The sequence below is a fragment of the Carcharhinus amblyrhynchos genome, chromosome 13 (genome assembly GCF_965287045.1).
Source record: "Carcharhinus amblyrhynchos chromosome 13, sCarAmb.v2.hapA, whole genome shotgun sequence".
Taxonomy (NCBI): Eukaryota; Metazoa; Chordata; class Chondrichthyes; order Carcharhiniformes; family Carcharhinidae; genus Carcharhinus; species Carcharhinus amblyrhynchos.
Genome location: NC_137336.1, coordinates 33,537,536 through 33,563,124, shown reverse-complemented (window position 1 = coordinate 33,563,124; position 25,589 = coordinate 33,537,536). Strand labels below are relative to the sequence as shown.

Below are 25,589 nucleotides of genomic sequence, written 5' to 3'. Positions count from 1 at the left end.
CTACCCTGAGGAACTCCTGCAGTGTCTAAGATGATTGACCTCCAACAACACAATCCATGTTCCTTGGTGCTAGGTATAACTCCTTTTGGTGGAGTTTTCCCCCAGATTCCATTAACCTCCATTTTGCTAGGACTCCTTGATGGGAGAAATGCTGCTTGGTGTCATGCAGTTATTCTTGCCTCACCTCGAGTTCAGTTCTTTTGTGCATGTTTGGACAAAGTTTCTGACCTCTTTACAGCCTGAGTGACCCCGGTGTAACGCAAAATAAACAGTTGTGCTGCTTAATAGCACTGTCAATGATACCTTTCAGTTTGCTGCTGATAGGAAGATTGATGGGACACTAGTTGGCTAGATGCAATTTGTCCTGTACTTGTGGACTGGACATACCTGGGCAATTTTTCACTTTGTCGGGAAGATATCAGTGTTGTTTCTTTTTATTCATGGGACATAGGCATCACTAGCTGGCCAGCATTTGCCCATCCCTAGTTGCCCTTGAAGGGCAGTTGAGTCAATCACATTGCTGTGGATCTGGAGTTACATGTCAGCCAGACCAAGAAAGGACGGCAGATTCCCTTCCCTAAAGGACATTAATGAACCAGGTGAGTTTTTCTGATAATTGATAATTTCACGGTCATAAGTAGATTCTTAATTCCAGATTTTTTTAATGGAATTCCAATTCCTCCATTTGCTGTGGCAGGATTCAAACCCAGGTTCCCAGAATATTAGTTGAGTTTCTGGATTAATAATCTAATGAGAATACCACTAGGCCATTTGCCTCCCTGTCGCAGTCCTGGAACAGCTTGGCTATGAATATTTATTCTGGAGCACAAGTCTTCAAAATTGTTGGAGTTGAGGAGCAGAGGGATTTGTGGGTGCAGATACATACTAATAAAAATGTCAATACATAGTAAAAGGCCTTTTTTTAAAAAAAAGACAACTCTGGTTCATTTGGAATAGAATTGTAAAACAATTAACATTAAACTTGTACGAAGAGAGGGGATGCACGTGGAGCATAAGTAATAGGATGGACCAGTAAAACAAATTAACTTGCCTTAATGATATGGCAGCATTTTGAAATTCAGATCCTGCACAGCATGCTGGTTGTTAAGTTTCTTCATTGCAGCTGCGTTGCAACAGTCTTCTAAAAATGGATTTTTTTGTGTTTGACCAGAGATCAGGATTACAGCCAGGAAATGTTTAAATTTGGCATATAAAAGTTGAAGTGCTGTTGTTGAATCTGCCAGTTTCAAAACTGTTTGGCAAAAGGATTGTGACTACAACTAAAAATTATTTATGAAGATGAATGAAGCAGGAGTTGATGGTATTTGTGACTGGAAGGCAGTTTCCAGTGTGGTTCCGCAGGGACCCAGTGTATTGAGTCACTTGATGTTGGTGTGTGGAATATATTAAGTATTTAGACTCAAATATACAAAGTATGATTAAGAAGTTTGGAGACAATAGAAAAATTGGCTATTTCATTTATGGTGAGTAAACTGTACCGCAGTATAGCTGTCAATGGATTGATCAGGTGAGCAGAAAAATAGCAAATGGAATTCAAGCTGGAGTAGTGAGATTGTGTATTTGGGTAGGTAAAACGGGGCAAAGGAATACAGTCAACTCCTGTCATTTACACAAGTTTTATTCCCGCACATTCCTGCAAAGTGTGAAATTGCAAACAGTCATCACATGCACAATGCATGCTTGCTCTGTGAGATCTCGACATTTTAAATCACGGATGAGTGAAGTTTTAGAATTGCGAACTGTGATTACACATACAAATACTTATGTGCAGGAAACACGGATGAGTGAAGTTTTGGGATTGTGAACCGTGATTGTGTGGGAAACAAATTTGCAATAGAGGTTTACAAATGACGGGAGTTGACTACATGGTGAATGGTAAAATACTGAAGTGCAGGGGAACCTTGGAATACATGTAAACAGATCACTGGAAGTAATAGGACAAATACATTAAGTAGGAATAGAGGAAAACTTTTATTGGCAGAGGGAAGAGAACAAGATTACAGTAGAACTGTATAAACCACCTATTACATCAAGCTCACATACTGCCTGCAGTTCTGATTGCCGAATTACACACAGGATGTGATTGTTCTAGAGAGGACACGATAGAGATTTGAGGATGCTGCCAGGAATGGAAAACTTTAGCTACAAGAGAAGACTTGATAGTCTGGGGTTACTTTCTTTCTAATAGAAGAGGCTATGAGGAAGTTTAATGGAGGTGTATAAAAGGGCCTATGATATAGGAAAAACCTATATAGATCAATAAACTGGGAGTATAGACTCAAACTGAAAGGAGTTGATCAGAAATGTTGGGGCCTGGAACTCATTGCATGAAAGGATTATAAAGATAAAAATCCTTAGCACATTTAAAAAGTACTTGAAAATGTACTTGAAGTGTCATAATCTAGAAGCCTGTGAACCAAAAGTGGGATTAGGTTGGATGGCTATTTTTCACTGATACAGACAGTATGCCAAATGGCAGTCTCCTGTGCTGCAAATTTCCATAATTCCGTGAAAGGGCTGGTCACTGGTATGTTTCTGCTAACCTTTATCCCTCCATTTCCTTTCAGAACCTGAATCTTACAGGGCTCAGCAGAAGTGGAGCACGTTTAGTCAAGCAAGCAGCAGCTCTGAGACTGGCATCTCATCTAATTTAGAATGTAGATAATAGAGAAGGCTGCACTGAGAAATTCACTGTGCGTGCAGGAAAAAGGCCCAAGAATTATGTCGACAGATGGTGACCTTGCATCAGAAGCCTTGCTACAGACAGCAGAGATTCAGACCTTGAGGACTCAATCTACAGAAGAGAACAGCTGGCTGAAAAGCATAAACCTCAAGTACACCAGGCAACCTCCAGTGAACTTCCATTAAATGAAAGCAATGAAGAAGTGCAATGATTCTGTGCACGATTTTCCTGCATGTTACCAGACCATGAAGTCAACCATGGAGATTATGCTAGAACCATATAAACCATTAGTTGCACCAAGCACTGCCATGAAACTCAATCGTGGAGCCTCTGATAGGAACATAAGAATTAGGAGCAGAAGCCCTTTGAGCCTGCTCCACCATGAAATCAGATCATGGCTGATCTCTCCCTGGTGTCAAATCCACCTCTCCATGTTGTTTTTTTTATAACTTCAATAAACGCCCACACTGCTGTCATTTGTATATGCCAGCATGACTTGATTTTTGAAATATTGATAAGTTTTGAAAGTGTCTCACTACCACCCTTCTGCTCTCATGCATGAGATTTGTCTCCAGATGATGACATAGACAATATTTGTTTTTCATTGACAAATGAAAAGTGGTGAATTTTGATGGAGTAAATGCCTTTTTTGGATTGATTTTATCCTTGAGATTATACGTCTTGTAAGATCAACACCAGACTATCTGAGGCAGTCAGTTTGAGAACTGCGTTGGGTGGATGGGAGGGATAGTTGGTGTACTGGGAAAGAGACCGAAGTTGATTGCTGCCTAACAGTTCTGGCAGCACTCTTGGCCCTCACCCTTCCTCTGCAGCCTCAACTTCCTGATTGTATTTCTCCACAGTTTCTTTTTTGTAGCTCCAATGCTTGCCAATGGGGTGGTTGTTAACACGTAGCACACAATGACTAATGTTGACATTTGTTCTGATCTCTTTGAAGAAAGTCTCCTCAATCTGTCGCGGTATCAGAACCTTTCCCTTTGTCTCTTGTGCCAAAAGGGTATAGGTTCAAGCCCCATTCCAGAGACTTGAGCATAAAACTTTGGCTGACGCTCCAGCACAGTGCCGAGGGAATGCAAGACTATCGGATATCCTTGCTTTCAGATGAAATGTCAAACTGGAGTCTCTTCAAGATCCAAGATCCCATGGCATTATTAGAGGAAGAGCAAGGAAGCTCTTCAGATGCACTGGTCAACATTTATATCTCAGCTAACACCATTTAACTGGTCGTTTATCATATTATGGTTTGTGGAGTCTTGCTATGTGTAAATTGTTGCATTTTCCAATTTTACAACAGAATGCACCTCTGAAGTTTCGTACAGTGAAATGACAAATTTCTGAATTTGCAGGTTCCTATTTTATAGAGTGCAAGTGAGGATATTGAGCCATTGTAATTTAGCACCTGTGAGAGTGACAGTTAGTCAACTAGATATTGTAACATTTAAGGTACAGAATGTACCACGTTTTGATACTTGAAATACAGATCACCAACCAGAAGGGACTAGCTTCTCAGCCTCCATTGGTTTTAACTTAAATTTTAACACTCACAGTGGCACTGAAGCCGTTCCCACAATAAGAACAGCTTTTAAGATTTAATTTTTAGCTATTAAACTTTTTCTGTGAAGCCAATTACTGTCTCAAAACTTATTCACTATATTTGAAAAGTTAAATAAGCCATGTCGTTCTGTTTGCTTTTATTAAACTTTGAGGAACAAGGTTTTGACTTTAATATCTGGGGGAATAACGGAGGCTTGTGATATCTGAAGTGCGGAAAATCCTGGATTCATTCTGAAATGACTGCTTGGGCACAATCATACAATTCATGAAATAAAAACAGAAAATGCCGGATAAACTCAGCAGATCTGTCAACATCTGTGGAGAGAGAGAGAAACAGAGTTAATGTTTTGAGTCCATATGATTTCTGCAGGACTGAGGAGGCATAGAACTATGAATAATATATTGAAGGACAGCCTCAACTTAGGAAGCACTTGTCACATACAACAAGTTAATGACAAAGGGAAGTGGGTGACCATTATCAGAGTGGCAAGAGTTATAAGAATCACCTGGGACTGTTGAAATGATAAACAAATATTCAATCCTGAACACCTATGACAACTCCCAGGATGGTGATCATGCACCAGTAGTTGCTAAAAGTAAGAGTTATAGAATCCCGACATGAAGAAGGAGGCCATTTGGCTCATCAATCCCAACCAGGCCTTATCCCCATAACTCTATGTATTTACCCTGCTAATTCCTTTGACATTAAGGGGGCAATTTAGCATAACTAACCTAATTCCCAACCTTTTGGAGTGAGTGAGGGATGGAAAAAACAGTAGTAATAATGGATTTGTCCGTGAAGGGATAGATGCATTTGTAGACACGGCTGAGAATTGAAATTATATTGGGTACAGTTTTGCTTTTCCTGAGCGGGTGTTAGGCATAACATGATTAAGAAACAAATTAAACAATGGGACACCAAGGGTAGTTATCTCAGGATTATTCCTAATGCCATTTACTAGTTGTTTGGAAATGTACAGAACAAAAGGTGGCCATTCAGCCCATATCTGTAACTTGCATTGTGTCTATTCAGCTTAATCCTGCTTTCCATCTTTTGTTCTGAGGCCTTGTCAGTCATGGCACCAATAAGTGCACGTACAAATATTTTTTAAATGTGATCGTTTCAGGCAATGGGTTCCTGACCTCTTCCACTAACTGGTGAAAGGATTTCTCAACAACCCTTCCCAACGTGTCACCGCCACAATCCTCAACCGATTACATTAAATCTAAAACAAGGTAAAGTCGCTGTAGATCCAGATGACCACAGGCAGTTGTTTCAGGAGTCTGGTGTCAGGCATATGAACTGTCATGTCCAGTAGAACTGGTTTTTAATTTGTCTTGATGCTGGATAACTTGGCTTTGGAGAGAACACGGTGGTTGGACCACCTTTCAAGCTACTTGATTGTGAGGATCTTGCAAAGGCATTGCTGGTGATTCTTCTCCAGTGCTTTGAGGTTGTCCAAGATTTTGAAGCACAGGAGTCATTGCTGCCCAGTAAACCTCGACTTTAGTCTTGAGTTTGAGATTTCTTTCTGTACTCTTTAATCAGCCAAAGGCTCACCTAGCATATTGGAGCTGATGAGGAATTTTGTTGCTTACATTTGCTTTGTCAAGAGGACGTTCCCAAGATGTCATCATTGATCTTATTCAACTGAAGGACGTATTGTTCTGTGGAAGGATGACTACATCATCGTTTGAGTAAGTGACTGCAGAGATGTCCAGATCACTGCACCATGACAGATACTGATGACTGCTGGACAGATCACTGCTCTTTAGGCACCAAGCTGATGGGGAAGGTAGATGAGATGAGGCAAAGACCACAAAATAATGGCACAAGGAACTTAACACCAAAGACTTCAGCGATTCTACCAAGGAGACCCTTTTCAGGCAGCACCTCATTGTTTCACACAATCTACCAGGCATTATGGTTTGCCCAAAATCCATCATAATGAGCACCTGAGAAGGTCCTTGGTCTCACTATCAGGAAACACCATGACTGGTTCAACCAAACTACAAGTGCAAAGCCTTAATTGACTGGAAACTTCACCATGGCTTAGCAGCAGTCCTACAAGTGAATGAAGGTAGTGGTACAGTATAAAACCCACAACATAAAGACCGGTAAAGGAGGTCCAACAAATCAAAGGTACTAATTTCAGGCATGGTCCACGGTGGTCAAAATGACCTATGGCCTGCACTCAAAAGTGCACCTTGCTGAGATCCAAGCACTAAGAGGAACTCAACAAGGATGGGGAAACAGTCAGTGCTCGCTGGAGAGAACATTTTGAAAAACTCCTCATCCAAGACTGTGTCCAGTTCAGTCTCAGCACTAGCTTGGCCAGGTGTGAGGCTGCAAAAGCCTTCAATAGCTGAAATGCAGATGGCATCCTGGAAGAGATACACTTCTAACATAATTGCATTCCACACCATCCCTCATCTGGGAAGAATAGCATATGCTGCAGGATCTTGAGGATGCTGTGATTGTGACCATTTCCAAGAAGGGAGATCAGTCTTATGGCAGTAACTACAAAGGAGTCTCCTGCAGGAAGGTCATTTCAAGGGTCCTCTTCAACAAAATCCTCCCAGTGACCAAAGTATTACTTCAAGAGTCTATGCAGTTTTCGTCCATTGAGAGACATTGGAGACATATCTTTACTGTGTGACAAATTCAAGAAAAATGCAAGGTATAGCATCAACTACTGTACATGGCCTTTTTTGATCTCAAAAGCCTTTGACTTAGCAAAGGCTTTGAATTTGGTTAAACTGAGAAATTATTATAGTTTTAAACATCTCGATTTAAGTGTCCCATAGTATCTCTTTGCTCCTATCTTTCCTTTAGTCATGGTAACATTCTGGTAAAATCCCCTCTGTACCTTCTCAAGTATGATCACATCATGTAAGATGATGACCAAGAACTGAATGCAGTACCCTAGCTGCAGACTAAATAGTGTTTTTGGCTTTTTTTTGCAGTTCTAGCATAAACTTAACTTCCCTATTTGGGTAATGATCACACAAGCCTTTTTGCCTTACCTACCTGATCTGTGAACATGCACACCAAGGTTCCTCTGCACCTACTATTTAGTCTCAATACATTACCTAACTTTTAACTGGATTGAATTTCATTTGCCACTGACCACAACAATTCTATTTCAGCATTAATGTGAGGATGTGATGTTTTACTCCAGGCATGATTCTAATGACAAACTCTGGAGCTTTCATCACAACAAATTTTAGTTAAAGTTTAACTATAACAAATGAAGTTCCTTCTGTTTTCGATCCTGCTTTGATTCCGTGCCCGAAAATAATGCTTGTAAATTAATCCTGATGTCCTCAAAGATCTGGGCAGAATCCAGAGGTTAAAACTTTACATTGAAAGCAAACTCGCACAAACCACTTCGCATTTGCTTTTAAACTTCCCTTGTTCAGTCTACAACTGGTTACTTTGATTTTCAGAGTACCGAAACGTCAAACCAAAGTAATCTTTTGCCAGAGCTGCTCACAGACTTTGTCATACAGAACCTGTGAACAAAGAGATGCTTTCTCAACTTTGCGTAGTCAGGCCATCAAGAATGGTTGCTTTTATCCTTGTCCACTTTCTTGTTAACTGGCCTTAATTCCTCTGTCAGGTAGTCCAACTCCACCACCTGTTGAGAAATGGTACACACAAAATATTAGCTTTAAATTAGGATTTTCATCTTCATTTTCTGCATATTCTTTGGCAAAGATGTATAGCAGACAGTGTCCAAATTTGTTGTAATTATGGTTTTAGCGATCATTGTGGCATTTACGTCACTGCAAAAAACATTAATTTAATTGAACCTCAGCTATGGTACAGTTTCTTGGGACAACAATTGTGCAAGCTATATAAATTTATTATCCTGACAGTTAATTTGGAATAATGGTACAGTTTCATCAAACACTGCCTTCACATAGTGGTCCTTTTTTCTGTCTGCAGTAGTAAAATGCTTCTGCTTCTCAATCTCCATCTTGAAATAACGCATGACTGCTGACTAATCTACATTTTCCCCCTCATAGATGATGAGTTGCTATCAACAGTCATGCAGTTTATGTTCAGTTAATTTCAATAACTCAGGAACAGGCACCAAATCAGTTAACTTTTCCTGCATCTGTCTCTGCATCTGCTCAATTTCTTTATTCATCTTCCAGTAACTTATTCTCCATCTCTGCCTTCACTGGTTTCACGTTGCACTCATCTGTCTCCATTCATGTCTTCATTAACTGAGATTTGTAACTATCTACCAGCCCTTTGTAGTGTTTGAGACTTTCGCTGCTGCATTTCAGACTGAGCAAATGTCAACCAGTCCTTCAGATCCCAAAGCAACATCTGTGAAGACTTTGCCTAATTAACATTTTCTATATCATGCACAATTACTTTAGTACTTCCCAGTTTGTTGCCACAAATAGGTCCATGTGATTGTAATAACTCAGGTCATTTTGATTTCCCTCTAGAAGGTACAACTCAGTAATTTATCCCAATATCTGACTACTTTCTCATTGTTCAATCTAACTTGAAGAATGTCAAATTCAGAATTGTCTGGATTTGTTTCTTCACCAAGTTGTAACAGTTAACACATCCTGCTTTGCTTTCCTTCCCTCGCAAAATACTATTTGAACATATGGCACACTTGTTTTTCTTCTTTTTGCCATTCTTAGTGAATATTTCATTTCACTCAATTTTCTTTTGATAAAGCCCACTACACCTTGCTTTTAATGTTCATCAACCACTGATAATAATAATACTTTATCCCCACCAACAAAACTACACATTTTGATCTCTTATCCACTTTTTTTCATCACATACTGTGCTGTCTTTAAATGGTGTCTCGCCTACTCACCAGCCCTAATTAATCTTTCCCTCCGGTTTAATACATAGTCCAACAATGCAGTCTCAGAACTCTAACTCACCAATTTCTCCTTGATCCATTTTAAGTGGTCCTCTTACCTCATGACCAAAAATTTAGTTGATCCATTAGGTGCTTCCCTAATTGCAAAAAGTACAAATGGAATTCCTTTATCCCAATTTTCTGGATAATCCCAAGTATGGGCCTTCAATATGGTCTTTTAGAGTTTGAGAAATTCTGGATGATATACAGTTCATTTTTTTAACCCATTCGTGAAGCATGGGCATTGTTGGCTGACCAGCATTTATCACCCATCCCTAGTTGCTATGGCTGTGGAATCATGTGTAAGCCAGACCAGATAAAGATGGCAGCTTTCCTTCCCGAAAAGTAATTAATGAATTAGCTAACAATGGTTTCATGGTTATCAGAAGATTCTTAATTTCAGATATTTTTTATTGAATTCAAATGTCACCATCTGCCATGGCAGGATTCAAACCATCCCCAAAACATTAGCTGAGTTTCTGGTTTAATAGTCTAGCAATAATACCATTAAGCCATTGCCTTCCTTTTAAATTTTAAATTGCTTCACTTCTAAACCACCCATAACTTTCCAGAACAACTTCAAAGTAAAATTGGATCCTTCATCTGATTGGATATTTGTGGCTAGTCCGAATCTGTTTTCTTTAAAAAAAAGTAATTCTTTTACAATCCTTTTAGCTGTAATATTACATAATGGAATGGGTTCCAGAAATTTAGTGGACACATTGAAATCATGACGGGCATAGATAAGGTTAATAACCAAGGTCTTTTCCCTAGGGTAGGGGAATCCAGAACTAGAGAGTGTAGATTTAAAGTGAGACAGGAAAGATTTAAAAGGGACCTGAGGGAGAAGGTTAATATGGATATGAACCAAACACAGGTAAATGGGACTGGTTCAGTTTCGGAAACCTGGTTGGCATGGATGAGTTGGGCCGAAAGGCCTGTTTCCATGCTGTACATCTCTATCCGTTATGGTCAACAAATACTGATTCCTACTTTTGTTTTAGGTTCCATACAACCAATTAGGATCATAGTAATAGGTTCCTCAAATGTCAGAATGGGTACCAGGTGTGCTGGTTTGACTACTGCTTGAGGTTTTCCTATTACCTGATGGTGAGATGTACTGCAAAATGCAATTACATCTTTATGCACTCCAGGCCAAACAATGTTTTTTGTATTTTTGCTTGCGTTTTCCTTATTCCTAAATTACCTCCTACTCTCATTTCCTCCTTTCGGTAACACACTTGATGAATTTCTGCCCATTTTTCAAGTGCCTGAATATGTAAAGGTCTCCACTTCTTCATCATAACATAATTTTTAATGTAATAGCACTTCGGTATACACTCAGATTCTCCTGTCTATGCTTTCTGATACAACTATTTTATTTCAATATCTTTCTGTTGTAACTCCAACTTTCCTGAACTAAAAATATCCACCTCATCCTCTATCTGTTCTTGTTCTTTTCCACCCATTTAATCAAAAATTGTTTCTGATAACTGAACTTCAACTTTCTTATCTTCACTCTGATTTCTCCTCTTGTCTTAATCTGTGTCTTTATGACCTTGTTATTACACAATCAGGAAAAGTCCCAGGATGTGTGTTCTTTTTCTGCATGGAGGTTGGTCACCAGGGATCTGTTGTAGGACCCTTGCTGTTTGTCATTTTCATAAATGATCTGGATGAGGAAGTGGAGGGATGGGTTAGTAAGTTCGCTGACGATACGAAGATTGGTGGTGTTGCGGATAGTCTGGAGGGATATCAGAAGTTGCAGCGTGACATAGATAGGATGCAAGACTGGGCGGAGAAGTGGCAGATGGACTTCAATGCGGATAAATGTGTCGTGGTCCATTTTGGCAGGATCAATGGGATGAAGGAGTACATCAAGGGTAGGAGTCTTAGCAGTGTTGAGGAGCAGAAGGATCTTGGGGTCTGGGTCCATAGGACGCTCAAATCGGCCTCGCAGGTGGAGGATGTGGTCAAGAAGGCGTATGGTGTACTGGCCTTCATTAATCGAGGGATTGAGTTTAGGAGTCAGGAGGTAATGCTGCAACTTTATAAGACCCTTGTCAGACCCCACTTGGAGTACTGTGCACAATTCTGGTCGCCGCACTACAGGAAGGATGTGGAAACTATTGAGAGGGTGCAGAGGAGATTTACAAGGATGTTGCCTGGATTGGGAAGCATGCCTTATGAAGATAGGTTGAGGGAGCTAGGTCTCTTCTCCCTAGAGAGATGAAGATTGAGAGGCAACCTGATAGAGGTTTATAAAATGTTGAGAGGAATAGATAGGGTGGATTCTCGGAGGCTATTTTCCAGGGCTGAAATGGTCACTACGAGAGGACACAGGTTTAAGGTGCTGGGAAGCAAATACAGACGAGATATTAGGGGTAGGTTTTTCACTCAGGGTGGTGAGTGAGTGGAATCGGCTGCCGTTGGTGGTGGTAGAGGCGAACTCACTGGGGTCTCTTAAAAGACTTCTGGATGAGTATATGGGATTGGGAGTTATAGATAGTTCTATGGCTTGGTAGGTATGGATGTGATTGGTGCAACTTGTGGGCTGAAGGGCCTGTTTGTGCTATAGTGTTCTATGTTCAACAACTCAGTTGTTTGATTCTCCGCTGGCTTTTCAACCACAGGCATCACTTCCACCTGTAATCAAGCTACATTGTTACCCAAGATAAACTATATTCCTGGACAAGATAATTTCTCTATTACTCCTACTACACTTCACTCTTGACGGGACACTCCAATGTTACTTTATATAATGGAACACTAACCTTTTCTCACTCTGAATTCCACATATTATTACCTCTTCTGTCAATACTCCTTCCAAACTGCATATCTCCTCATCTCTCATCACCTAAAGTTTGACTTGATCCAGTATCCATGAAGATCATAATTTCTTTACTCCTGGTACATATGAGTAAACCATACCCACGTAAATAAACTCTGGCACTCGCTTATAAACCAACAGTTGGCACAGTGGTTAGCCAAGGACCTAGGCTCAATTTCGTGGCTGACTGTATGGAGTTTATACATTCTCCAAGTGTCTGAGTGGGTTTCCACTTGGTGCTCCAGTTTCCTCCCACAGTCCAAAGACATGCAGGTTAGGTGGATTTGCCATGCAAAAATCAACCCTTTAGTGGCCAAAGATATGCAGGTAAGGGGGATTAGCAAGATAAATGTGTGGTGTTATGGAGATGGGACAGGAGTTGGACTTGAGTAAGATGCTCCGTCAGAGAGTTGGTACAGACTCTGGTCTGAAAGGCCTCCTACAGTGTAGGGATGCTATGATGCTATGAACCCCTGAACAAGCGATATGTTGTTCTGCACTTCTTTAGCTTCAAATATTGTTTCCTTTGCCACTTTAACAAACTCCACTGGTTTATCCTGTTTTATCACATCTGCCTTCCCAGTGCTTTATCTTAAGCCACAATACTGCAACTGTGTCTAACTTTATTACACTTAAAACAGCTAAGGTGTTTTATTTCTCTTTCACCTCATACGTCTCCCTTTTCTTTCACCATCATACGTCTCCTTACTATCTCCAGTGAGACGTTCTTTTCCGTGACCATTTGAGGTCTGTACTTCTTGGAGTTTAGAAGGATGAGGGGGGATCTTATAGAGACATATAAGATAATGAAGGGGATGGATAGGGTAGAGGTAGAGAGATTCTTCCTGCTTAGAAAGGATAGCAGGACTAGAGGACACAGCCTCAAGATAAGGAGGGGGGGGGAAGGCAGTTTAGATCAGAGTTGAGGAGGAACTTCTTCACTCAAAGGGCGGTGAATCTCTGGAATTCTCTGCCCGTTGAAGTGGTGGAGGCTACCTCGCTAAATATATTTAAGTCACGGGTAGATAGGTTTTTGAATGATAGGGGAATTAAGGGTTATGGGGAGAAAGTGGGAAAGTGGAACTGATCCACTTCAGATCAGCCATGATCTTATTGAATGGCGGGGCAGGCTCAAAGGGCTAGATGGCCTACTCCTGCTCCTATTTCTTGTGTTCTTATGTGGATTTCTCTTTTCCCCAGCTTCTATTCCTCAGTTTGAAATTGATGTCAGACTAAACCTTGATTCATGAACTAACTCAAAATCATCTTCCATTTCTGCTACCATCTTGTAGTTTTAATCCCCTTCCACGTGAATCCTCACTACTTCTTAAATTCTTCCAAAATAACCATTTCCCTAGAAGTGTCATATATCTGGTCTATTTTCAATGTCCTTATCCACCTTGCTAAGTTGTTTGATTCTTTAAAATTCGATATACGTCTGACTTGGTTCCTTCCTTAGATTTCTAAACTTTTGTCTGTTAGCATCTGGCTCTGGTTCAAATACACTTAAGATGTTTCTCACATCACAATAATCCCTAGATACCTTCTCTGATAGTGATGCAAACACCTCAATAGCTCTATAAGAACATAAGAACATAAGAAATAGGAGCAGGAGTAGGCCATCTAGCCCCTCGAGCCTGCCCCGCCATTCAATAAGATCATGGCTGATCTGAAGTGGCTCAGTTCCACTTTCCCACTTTCTCCCCATAACCCTTAATCCCCTTGCCTACCAAAAACCTATCTACCCACGTCTTAAATATATTTAGCGAGATAGCCTCCACCACTTCAATGGGTAGAGAATTCCAGAGATTCACCACCCTTTGAGTGAAGAAGTTCCTCCTCAACTCTGTTCTAAACGCCACCCCCCCCCCCCCCCCCCATCTTGAGTCTGTGTCCTCTAGTCCTGCTGTCCTTTGAGCAGGAAGAACCTCTCCAGCTCTACCCTATCCATCCCCTTCATCATCTTATACGTTTCAATAAGATCCCCCCATCCTTCTAAACTCCGAGTACAAGCCCAGTTTATTCAGCCTCTCTTCATAGTTCAACCCCCTCAACTCCAGTATCAGCCTAGTGAATCTCCTCTGCACTCCCTCCAAGGCCAAAATATCCTTGCGCAAGTGTGGTGACCAAAACTGCACACAGTACTCCAGCTGTGGCCTCACCAGTGCCCTGTACAGTTGCAGCAAGACCTCCCTGCTTCTACATTCAATCCCCCTCGCTATGAAGGCCAGCATCCCATTTGCCTTCCTGACCACCTGCTGCACCTGTAGGCTGGGTTTTTGCGACTCATGCACAAGGACCCCCAGGTCCCTCTGCACCGTAGCATGCTGCAGCTTTTCGCCCTTTTAAGTAGTAGTCCTTCCTACTATTATTCCTGCCAAAGTGGATAACCTCACACTTGCCAACATTGTATTCCATCTGCCAGGTCCTCGCCCACTCGCTCAGCCTATCTAGATCCCTCTGCAGACTTTCTACACCCTCCGCACAATTTGCTTTTCCACTTATCTTTGTGTCATCAGCAAATTTCAACACCTTACACTCAGCTCCCTCCTCCAGATCATCTATATAAATGATAAATAGCTGAGGCCCCAGCACTGATCCCTGGGGAACTCCACTAGTCACCAACCGCCAATCCGAGTAGTACCCATTGACACCCACTCTTTGCCTCCTATTTGACAGCCAATCCCCTATCCATGCTAACACCTTACCCCCAACTCCATGCCCCCTAACCTTCTGTAACAACCTTTTGTGCGGCATCTTATCAAACGCCTTCTGAAAATCAAGAAACACCACATCCACCGGTTCCCCTTCGTCCACCGCACTAGACACATCCTCACAGAATTCCAATAAATTCGTCAGACACGACTTCCCCTTAATGAATCCATGCTGCGTCTGCTCTACCAAACAATTCTTCTCAAGATGCCTCGCTATTTCTTCTTTGATGACGGATTCAAACATTTTTCCTACAACAGATGTTAAACTAACCGGCCTATAATTCCTTGCCTTTTGCCTGCTACCCTTTTTAAACAGGGGCGTAACATTAGCCGTTTTCCAATCTTCCGGCACTTCCCCGGAATCCAGCGAGGTTTGGAAAATAATCACTAAGGCATCCACTATCACCTCTGCCATTTCCTTCAGAACCCTGGGATGCATTCCATCCGGTCCTGGGGACTTGTCCACCATCAGTCCCACTAGTCTGTAGAGCACTACCTCTCTAATGACAATGATCTCATTCAGGCCCTCAACTCCTACCATCTTTCCATCATTAATACCCGGCAAACTATTCGCGTCCTCCTCCGTGAAGACCGAAGCAAAAAACTTATTCAAGGCCTCAGCCATTTCCTCATCCCCCACCACTAAATCCCCCCTCTCATTCTCTAAGGGTCCAACATTCACCCTAGCCAGCCTCCTCCTCTTTATATATTTATAAAAACTCTTACTATCCTTTTTTATATTTAGCGCTAGTTTAGATTCATAGTCTATCCTTCCTTTCTTTATCAACTTCTTCATCATTCTTTGTTGATTTTTAAACCTCTCCCAATCCTCTACTTGCCCACAACTTTTAGCCACTACCTACCAACTTTGTTTGAACCAAATAGCCATTTTAATTTTTTAGTTACCTATTCAAATGAAATGAAAAAGGCTTCTACATTCTTCTTGTCAAACTTTGGCTTGAATATATTTAAACATAACCCCACTAGGATTTTGACTAAGAATGGTTAATTCCTACTCTTTCTCCCTTTACCTTGACCAGTAATCTCTTTGCAGTTTCAGTTTCTGAAGTTCAAAACTCTTATTTTCCTTTTGCTTCGAATTCAAGCTCTTTTTCCTGTTAAAGCTGTTTCATTTGTAACTAAGTTTTAGCCAGTTCTGATGACTCGCTGTCTCCAGCAGATTTAAATGCTAAGCATTTAAATGAAACTACCTCTGCCGCCTTCACCCCTTGGGTACAATCAACTTCAGCTAGCTTGCTTGCCAAATCCAAAATTTTGGTTTCAACCACCTTTTGTAAACCACTCCAGGTGACCTCTTCCACATCCAGGAAATCTTTAGTCACCGGAAGAGACATTTTTCTAAAAGGCACTCCTATTTAAATTAACTGAATACAACACCTGAAGAAAAACACCAGGTCCTCAACACCCATAGAAAAGAGCCCACAATTTTTGTTAGGGTACCACATCAGAAACCACAAGGTATATTATGAAGCCAAATTAGGCCCCAACATTCTTTTATTTTGGTACTAATGTGAGGATATGCTCACTCCAGGCACAATTCTACTGGCACACTAGGGAGCTTTGTCAAAAATTATTTAACAATATGGTTAAACTATAAAAATGAATTAGCTTAACTTTTAACAACTGAATAATACTTAAAAATGAGACGATACAATTCTTAACTGTTAACCTATCAGAGTTCTAATCAAACATAATTTCTCTTTTCAAAACACAGACATATTTGCTTGTGACTTGGTTTAACAGTCCTGGAGCTTGCAGAACTTGAGTAAAAACAAATGCATTATTAGCTCCTGCTTAAACAAGCATTTGATGTCTCATGAGTACTTACTGTGTTCTCCCAGCTACTAATTTAAAAGTTTTCCTACACAAACCATCATCCTGCAAAACAGAGCTGCATTTTAAACATACCCCTTACAAGAAACATGATATAGATATATTTCTTAAAGGTACAGTGTCTTCAAATCACTTTTCTGTCCACTTAACTAATCTTTCAATATCTTCCTGATGTCTATCTACATTCTCATTTTTCACTAACAATGATTTCAATCTCCAAACTTGATTATGCTGCCTACAATTAAGTCTCAGTCTTTGGTGTATATCAAGAAAAGCATGAGACCCCAATGGACCCCAGTCACAAAACACGCATTGAACATAACCCTTTGCTTTCTAGTCAACATTGGAATAGTAAGATCCTATTTCACAGGAGAAACAACCATACATTTTTAATATTGCTAGATGTTGATTTCTCCTACAAAATAAACTGTGACAATCTGCAATACACACTACATAAAGATGGTTGAATATAAGCTATTTGGCCAATCCAACTTAATACAAATATGCGAGTAAATAGTGTGCACAGACTAATTGTGTCTTGTTTCAGTGCTGGCTATCTTTTTTCCTGTAGAATCAGCAATCAATTTATTTTCTTATTGTACAAGTGAATGCACAGTCTCTGCACTAGATGGCAGTCCCTTCCATAAACTAACAATAATGTGATAGTTGATACAGCTAAGGTTTTCTAGTTTGATAATGGATTTCTGTGTCCTTGATATTGATTCCTTTTATGGTTTTTAAAATTTTTTTTTGGGGGGGCGGTGGCAGGGAGGAGGAGTGTGTATTTTTCCCTCATCCTTTTTAGTATTTTCCCTCCAATATGAACACTAATTTTAATGTTACTATCACCTTGCTACTCTTATGTTTATCTGTCCCATTTTGTGTACAGTGGACCAACTATGATCTCATCAGTGCTTTTTCACATATTTTCAAGGAAATTGTATTCCATCGGGCACAAGCATAACATGGATTTGCACTCAGATTGCTGCTATCTAGTGTGCTTATTTTCAAAGTTAAGGCCGCTTATTCTGTTATTTGCATTAGTAAATCCTATCATGCTCTACGACCATACTTAATACTTTGCACTTTTTACATTGGATAATTTTTGACATTCTCCTGCTCAATTATATCTATTGATCTTTCCTTGGAATATCTTGTGACACTATTTATAAGTTTAATCATTTTACTTGTAATATCCTTTATCAAGATCAATAGAGCCATCTTGGATCGCGTTGTTCAGAATTCTGTTGTTGTGCTGCCCACTTAAGACAATCTGATTACTTTCTATTTATCCAGTTAAGGACCTTTTATTGTGTTTTCATATTAAAATATTCAAACTTATGCTATCATCCACTGCATATCAAATTTATTGCAACTTGTTTTTCATAATGTTATATTTATCATTGGAGCCTTTTAATCAAACTTGATCTCTGTCAACTTCAGTGTGAGTCTTGATGCTCTTTTCCTCCCAATTTGCTCAGAAATAATGCATCTTACAGTAGGCTGCAAGAATGATAACTTTTAACACCACTTTATACAAATACTGTTTTTATTTTGAGCATAATGTGCAGTAGTATAGGACTCCTTTTTAAACTGAGTGATTGTCAGTTGCAGTGAACAATAATCAGCAGCACTGTGATTGCTCCCTCTTCATGTTACATTATTCTATTTCACACTAATTGACGATCTATATAGTGAAATACAAAAGTTTTCCTTTCAAATTCTGAAACTGTTCTGTAGGAGTAGATAGAAGTGTAAAACAAGGTAACACAAATACAAGTTAATCATTAATAAATGAACTTGAAAGAAACTTCTTAATTAAGAGAATGTCAGCAATGGACATGGGAAGGGGAGGGGTTGGAATAGACAATGACTTTAAATGAGAGGCTTGTGTAATGAAATATTTGAGGTATTCAAACAAAGTAAAGTGCTGCAGGAATATGTGGGCAAAACCAATTTTGAGATCAAAACTGTAGCCATAGTAACGTGATAAAGCAAGTGCTGGAAACTGTAACCGGTGATTTTTCTGGCCTTACAATGCAGAACCTATGAAAATCATTAGTATCTGTTTTATATGCTCTATCATTAGTTACTAAGCTAGCATCTTACGTGCTTTTAAAAATGTGTACATTTGAACCTGTCTCTGTGTGCTCCCTTACAATTTAGTATGTTCTTTTATTCCTCTTATGCTACCTCACAGTCTCTGCAATAAGGTTTCTGTCCCTTATCAATCATTAACCTGTCCACGTACACCCTGAAGCCACTTCAGAGTTAACAATGCTTTCTTTCCCTGATATTTTGATATTATGCCTGATACCCAATCCATATACTTTATATGTCATTAAGACTAATAGGAAACTGATACTTATTCTTCCAATCCAATTTTTTCAGTACTTTATCTAACGTCCTATTGAAGTTGTGCTATGCCACTTAATATTGTATGCTTTAACTTTATTGTTGGGTCAAAATGCTTGATCTATATAAATGCCACTGCCAGTGACCTGCTACCATATAGACTACAGCAATTCAAGAAAGAAGGCAGCTCACCATCACTTTGGGCAATTAATGATGGACAATAAATGTTTGGCTTGCCAGCAGCACCTGTATCAAATGAAAATAATTTTTAAAAAAAGTGACCAAGCCTTTTGGTAATTCATGTGCAGCTTCATCTGTCAGTTCCACCTCCACAATTCAGACATTCTTGTGTGTTGGGATTAAAACTCTGGTGGGAGTAGAACACACTGTTGAAAATACCTTTTGTTAGTGCAACTCTTTTTCATTTTTTGTCATTCTTTGGTGCATAAAACTTCCACTTCCCTGAATTATTGGACAAAGTACCAGCAAGAAATTCTTCAGGGGTCAGGACTTCTGGGAAATCCTAGAGAACGTGAAATTACATGTGCATCTTTCTCTCTTATGCAACCAATGCTGATCCTTGGCCTGGAGGAGATTGGTTAAAATCCTGCCCTGCTGTATTTCCAGGATTAATAACTCACATTGGCTTATGGTTTCATGGCTACTGATTGCTTTATTGCCAAAGCTGCACTTAGTTATGTATGAGGCTAGTCAATTAATGTTGACTATTGCAGTTGATTGTGATCCTATTTTCCCCCATCCCTCTTGCCCACATATACTTTCTGACAATGATCAAAAGCTGATTTTCCTCTCTTTCAACTGCACAGTTCACACTGTCTGAGGCACAGGGAAAACATTGAAACAATGGTGAAGACTGAATTATTGGACAAAGTTAGGAAATGTCAAGTTTGAAAAGCTGAGAATGAAATGGGACCTTATGGAGGAATCTAATTAATGGAACAGAAAAAGTTAACTTTAGAGCATCAAATTAGGTTTAGGTTAGGTAAGCAAGGGAACAGAAGCATAATGAAATAGAAAGCTTGTTCAAGGCTAATCTCAGGAAGTAATTTCCACAAAAAATAATTAATATCCAGAATAATTTCCCAAATCAGGGCAGCAGGGCCAAAAACTCTGGACTCATTCAAGAAATGTTTGGATGTTGTGATAGAGGTCTTGACGAAAAGATGAATTAAACAGGCTGAAGAACTTTTCTCATCTATCCTTGCGTTGGTGACCTTTGTACTCCTTAATCTATGGACACAAGATCTGTTGTGGTATTCCTATCTTGCTCAAATAGTTAAACATTGATTCGAAATCAAATCTACTTGGGACCTTACCAGACTGCCAAAATACCACAGCGCATGCATTTGTCCACTGACCCATCAATACAATTCATCAACAGTGTTTTGATCTGTTTTATATGCTGTTACCAGTCCTTCTGCACAGTGTGTAGTCAATTGATTCCTTGCACTTTCATCATTATTTGTAGCCTTTAGCTCATTGTTCTTATGATTGCAGTTTGCTCCCTTGTTATTGGCACAACACCCCTCTATTGCACCCCCTTTCTCCAGAAATAATGTGCAAACACCTGCAAATTTACACAAAGACAGAAAATGTTGGAAGCGCCAGGGACCCACGTTCCCTTCCTGGCTTGGGTCACTGTCAATGTGGAGTCTGTACGTTCTCCCTTTGTCTGCGTGGGTTTCCTCTGTAATCTCTGCTTTCCTCCCACAGTCTGAAAAATATGCTGGTTAGGTGCGTTGACCATGCTAAATTCTATCACCGCCCCCCCCTTCCGTGCACCCAAATAGGCGCCGGAGTACAGCGACCAGGGGATTTTTCAGTGTTAAAGTAAGTCTACTTGTGACACTTTAAAACTCAGCAGGTTTGACAGCAGGGAACCGAAACTATTTTATCACCCAGAGTCAAAACGTTGGCTCGTATTCTCTCTCCACAGATGCTATCAGACCTACTGAGTTTCCCCAGCATTTTCTGTTCTTGTTTGAGATTCCAGCATAAGCAGTATTTTGCCTTTACCTGTGAATTTGAATCTGCGTATATAGAGAGGAAAAAAAAAGTTGGACCAACCACTTTAGAACACGTTTGACAAGTTTAAAAACACCCCAAGGAAATGGTCGCTGAAAGCATAGGCCCATTCTGTGTACACTTGCAAACATCACAGGGAGAAGGGGGGTGGGAATTGCTGGTGAATGTAGGAATTCCCGGGAAAGGTCAACTCTCGTAATGTTGTTCCCAGAGGCGCAGTTCCATCTGATTGAAAACACACACCACCCTGTGCCCGCTTCCCTAGCCAAGAGCAACTTGAATTTACATCAGCAAATATTTACTTGTTACTTGAACGTTGCACTTCAATGATTGGTTTGTTGACCTCGGTCTGCTCGCACCGGGCACCTTTTTCCTCCCCCTGTTGCTGACCAAGTGTGAGCTTGGGGTGAACAAAGCAGCGGCCGTCAGGGATTTATTTTATGTGTGAGAAACTTTTTTCGTCGTGGTTTTGCTGGGGGGGTGCTGGCGGGCGGCGACAGGAGGAAACGGCCTCTTCTCCCCCCGCCTCCTCCTCCTCCTCCTTCACACCGAGAGAGCTGTATGAATCCCTGCAACACGGCGAGAAATGCTGCGGAGTCTCGCAGTGGCGGCGGCGGCGGCGGCGGCGGGGGACGGTGCCCAGGAGCCAGGTGAGTCTCTGCCCGCTGCCGCTGCCAGGGGCAACCGGGGAGGCAGGCGCCGCGGAGGGGAGCTAAAGGCAGGGGTCCTGAGAGCGCGAGCTGCCGCTGCCATGGCGCCGCGCCGAGGCCCCGTGTCCGGGCGACTGACAGAGAGAGAGAGAGACACACACACACACACACACACAGCACCAGCTCCCCCTCACTGAGCGGCCAGACAGCAGCTCTCACCACCACCACCCTCCACCCCACAACACACACAGCCCCCACCGCCTGCTCCCTCTGCGGGGCCGGGATGCGGGCAGCGGGACACTGACACCTACGCGTGCTCCATCCCGCACCACCCCCGACCCAGTCTCCAAACCTACCGCCCCCCCCCCGCTCAACTCCCCCTCCCCCTCCACCCGGCTCTACCCCCCATTCTCCCCTCTACCTCCCCAATTCCCCCCCTACCCCCAGCTCTACGCCCCTCCTTCCCCCCCCACCCCCAGCTCTACGCCCCCCTTCCCCCCCACTCCCAGCTCTACGCCCCCCCTTTCCCCCCCAGCTCTACGCCCCCCCTTTCCCCCCCAGCTCTACGCCCCCCCTTTCCCCCCCCCGGCTCTACGCCCCCCCTTTCCCCCCCCCGGCTCTACGCCCCCCCTTTCCCCCCCCCGGCTCTACGCCCCCCCTTTCCCCCCCCCGGCTCTACGCCCCCCCTTTCCCCCCCCCGGCTCTACGCCCCCCCTTTCCCCCCCCCGGCTCTACGCCCCCCCTTTCCCCCCCCCGGCTCTACGCCCCCCCTTTCCCCCCCCCGGCTCTACGCCCCCCCTTTCCCCCCCCCGGCTCTACGCCCCCCCTTTCCCCCCCCCGGCTCTACGCCCCCCCTTTCCCCCCCCCGGCTCTACGCCCCCCCTTTCCCCCCCCCGGCTCTACGCCCCCCCTTTCCCCCCCCCCGGCTCTACGCCCCCCCTTTCCCCCCCCCGGCTCTACGCCCCCCCTTTCCCCCCCCGGCTCTACGCCCCCCCTTTCCCCCCCCCGGCTCTACGCCCCCCCCTCCCCCCCCCGGCTCTACCGCCCCCCTCCCCCACTCCCAGTTCTGCGACCTAACCCACTCGGCTCTACAACCCCCCCCTCCACCCCTGCCCCCAGCTCTATACCCATCCCCCACCCCTCTTGGCTGTACACCACCTCCCCCCATCCGCCTCGGCTCTACACCCTGCCCTCCCAGCTCCACCCCCACCCTCCACCCTGGCTGTACACCACCGCCCCCCCCCCCCCCCCCCCCCCCCCCCGCAATCCCGGCTCTACCCCCATCTCTCCTCTCCTGGTTGTACCTGAAGTCCACCATAATGAGCATCTGAAGAGAGGCCCTTGTACACACTGTCAGGAAACATTTGATTTGATTTGATTTATTATTATCACGTGTGTTGGGATACGATGAAAAGTATTGTTTCTTGCATGCTATACAGACAAAGCATATTGTTCATTTATTGGGGGAAAGGAAAGCAGAGGGTGCAGAATGTAGTTCTGCAATTACAGCTAAGGTGTCAAGAAAGATTGGTTTACTATATGATAGGTCCATTCAAAAGTCTGAGGGAGATGAAATTACTGAATCATCCCAAAAAAAATTCTTTAAATATTTTGGGAACTGTCCAGCTCAGTAAGAAATGATTGAAGCAGAAGTTTCAACTTGACTGAGTCAGTTAGTACGTGTTTTCAGACTTTTGTATCTTTTTCCTTGCTGAAAAAGGCAGAAGCGAATGCGTCGGGGGTGCTGGATTATGCTGGCTGCTTTTCTGAGGCAGTGGGAAGTGTTGATGGAGTCAATAGATGGGAAGCTGGTTTGCATGATGGATTGGGCTGCATTCACGACTCTTTGTTGTTTCTAGTATACCAGTTTCACGTTTGAACTGACATTGCACTTCTGTGCCCCATTCCCTTTCCCATTTCTGAAGATTTTTCTGGTCACGATGGTATTTCCAACCGCGTTGATTTCTGGAGGAAATTTTTAACAAATGTCTTCTGAACCTGACACAGCAGTGCAATTTGTAGGATTTTCAAGTAATGTTTGTGAGGAATTCGAGAGATACTGAAAGCCGTCATTGATAAATCTGGATCATGAATGTATAAAAACCAAATCTGAGGTTCAGACAATCCCAATACACCACAAATCCAATATAAAGCAGCATCACTACTAATGGTATTCTGTATTTCAATATTTTTGCTTTAGATTGGGTAATATCAGTTGAAAACTTCACACCGTTAATTTATCTAGCCTGGTAACAATGGTGTTTATTGGCTGCAGCCAAAGTTCAACTTACTTAGCTGTATTTTTGTGTCCTCTTCAATTTAAACTTGCACCTTTCAGCCAATAATTGTGAAAGTTGGTCTGGCTGCCTTAAGTTATTCTGCTTCTCACTGCAAACTGAAGCTGAGGAATGGTGGAATTGGTGAGAGCATAATAACTTGTTGGAAAAGTTTTGGGAGTATTGTGTGCAGTTTTGGTCTGAGAGAGGATTTATTTACAGGGCATGCAGCAAAGATTCACCAGACTGTCCCTGGAATGGCAGGATTATCATATGAGGAAAGATTGAAGTGATTAGGTTTGTATACACTAGAGTTTAGAGGAATGAGACGATCTCTTTGTAATGTATACAATTCTGACAGGCCTGGACAGAATAAATGCAGGGAGGATGTTCCCCTGGGTGTGGCTCTAGAACAATGGATGACAGTTTCTGGATACGGGGTAGGCCTCTTAGAACTGAAATTAAGAGCAATTTCTTTACTCACAGGGTGGTGAGCCTGTGAAATTTTCTGTCACAGAAGGCTGTGGAGGTCAAGTCACTGTATATTTTTTAGAATAAATATGTAGATTTCTAGACCCCAAAGGTGCCCAGGGTTATGAGGAAAGATTGGGAAAATGGTGTTGAGATTAGAGGATCACCCATGATTGTATTGAATAGTGGAGGAGGCTTGAGGGGTTGAATAGTCTACTCTTATTTTCTATGTTTCAATAATTTTGGGGAAGAGATATGAAATTATGTCTTATTTATTACACTCATGTGAAATACCATGGAAAGTTTTAATGTTTAAATATGCTATATTATGAGGTAATTGTGGTTGAGATATATTTAAGTTCTATCACATCATGGTTCATCTAAACTAAAAATGTTCATTCACTTTCGTAGAATGTTTACACCACAGACGGGTGCCTTTTGGCTTGTTGAATCTGTTACAGCTCTCGACAAGAGCAGTTTCTTCCAATGTGATTTTACTTTCTTATTGTTGTTGACGATGGCATAAACATAGATTTCATTGTTTTCAATTTTCTTCCTGTCCTGATGGTGAAAAGGATTCCGGGCTTTAATTGCTGGTTATGGTTCCTAGGATGTCAGAACCTTTTAAATAACTTTTCCAACTAGTAATTTGTCATATATAAGTCTAAGAATTAAGTCTTAAGAGACTGTTCTGAGGCCTATAACCCCATCTTGTCAGCAACCAGTATGTATAAACACGTATGTTTTTTGCGCAGTCGTTGGAATGGGAATCCCAGGCTCTTTTTTATTCCTATCCCATTCCTAGTCCAAGGATCCAAGGCAATGCACCAACTCTTAATTCAGCTGATAGCTTGAGAGTCAATGCAGGCCACATTTTTTTTAAACCTAGTGTTACATTTTTGCAGTCTATCACCAATTGAAAATCACAACCAATGCCAGAGAGTTTTAATATCCAAATAATATGAAAAAAAATTGTCATTGTCGGAAATGAGATTTACTGAGGATGGAATATTTTCTCCTCAGTATAATTAGCTTGCACTTTTTGCAAAGATACAATTATGACAGAGCAAGTGTTTGAAAGTTAGTATGTACTTTAACTATTTATTTTAAAATATAGTTAACTTTAATAACTTTAAATGCATCTTTAGACAAACTGTTTCATCAGCCTAACAATGTAGGAAATTGCTGAGGAATGCCCTTCCATTAAGAGCAG

General features: G+C 41.8%; 1 protein-coding gene and 1 long non-coding RNA gene across 5 annotated transcripts in view; one reads left to right on the top strand and one right to left on the bottom strand.

Annotated features, from left to right (window-relative positions):
- Positions 1-800: 800 nt before the first annotated feature.
- LOC145351822 (uncharacterized) lies at positions 801-21,369 on the bottom strand. Of its 2 annotated transcripts, XR_013888459.1 has the most exons (3): positions 21,282-21,369; positions 19,216-19,300; positions 801-7,920 (listed from the first exon to the last, which is right to left on the bottom strand). It is a non-coding gene; the product is annotated as an uncharacterized LOC145351822 (long non-coding RNA). The 2 variants fall into 2 exon arrangements; XR_013888458.1 differs by lacking the exon at positions 19,216-19,300 and having other exon boundaries at positions 21,282-21,367.
- Positions 21,370-21,537: 168 nt separating this feature from the next.
- Positions 21,538-25,589, top strand: part of LOC145351821 (kelch-like protein 3) — a 114,939-nt gene continuing 110,887 nt past the window's right edge. For all 3 annotated transcript variants that reach the window (XM_080201498.1, XM_080201497.1, XM_080201496.1), the window contains exon 1: positions 21,538-21,629. In XM_080201498.1, the coding sequence (XP_080057624.1) occupies positions 21,541-21,629 (89 nt within the window). In that variant the 5' untranslated portion in view covers positions 21,538-21,540. The remainder of the gene's footprint in view (positions 21,630-25,589) is intronic.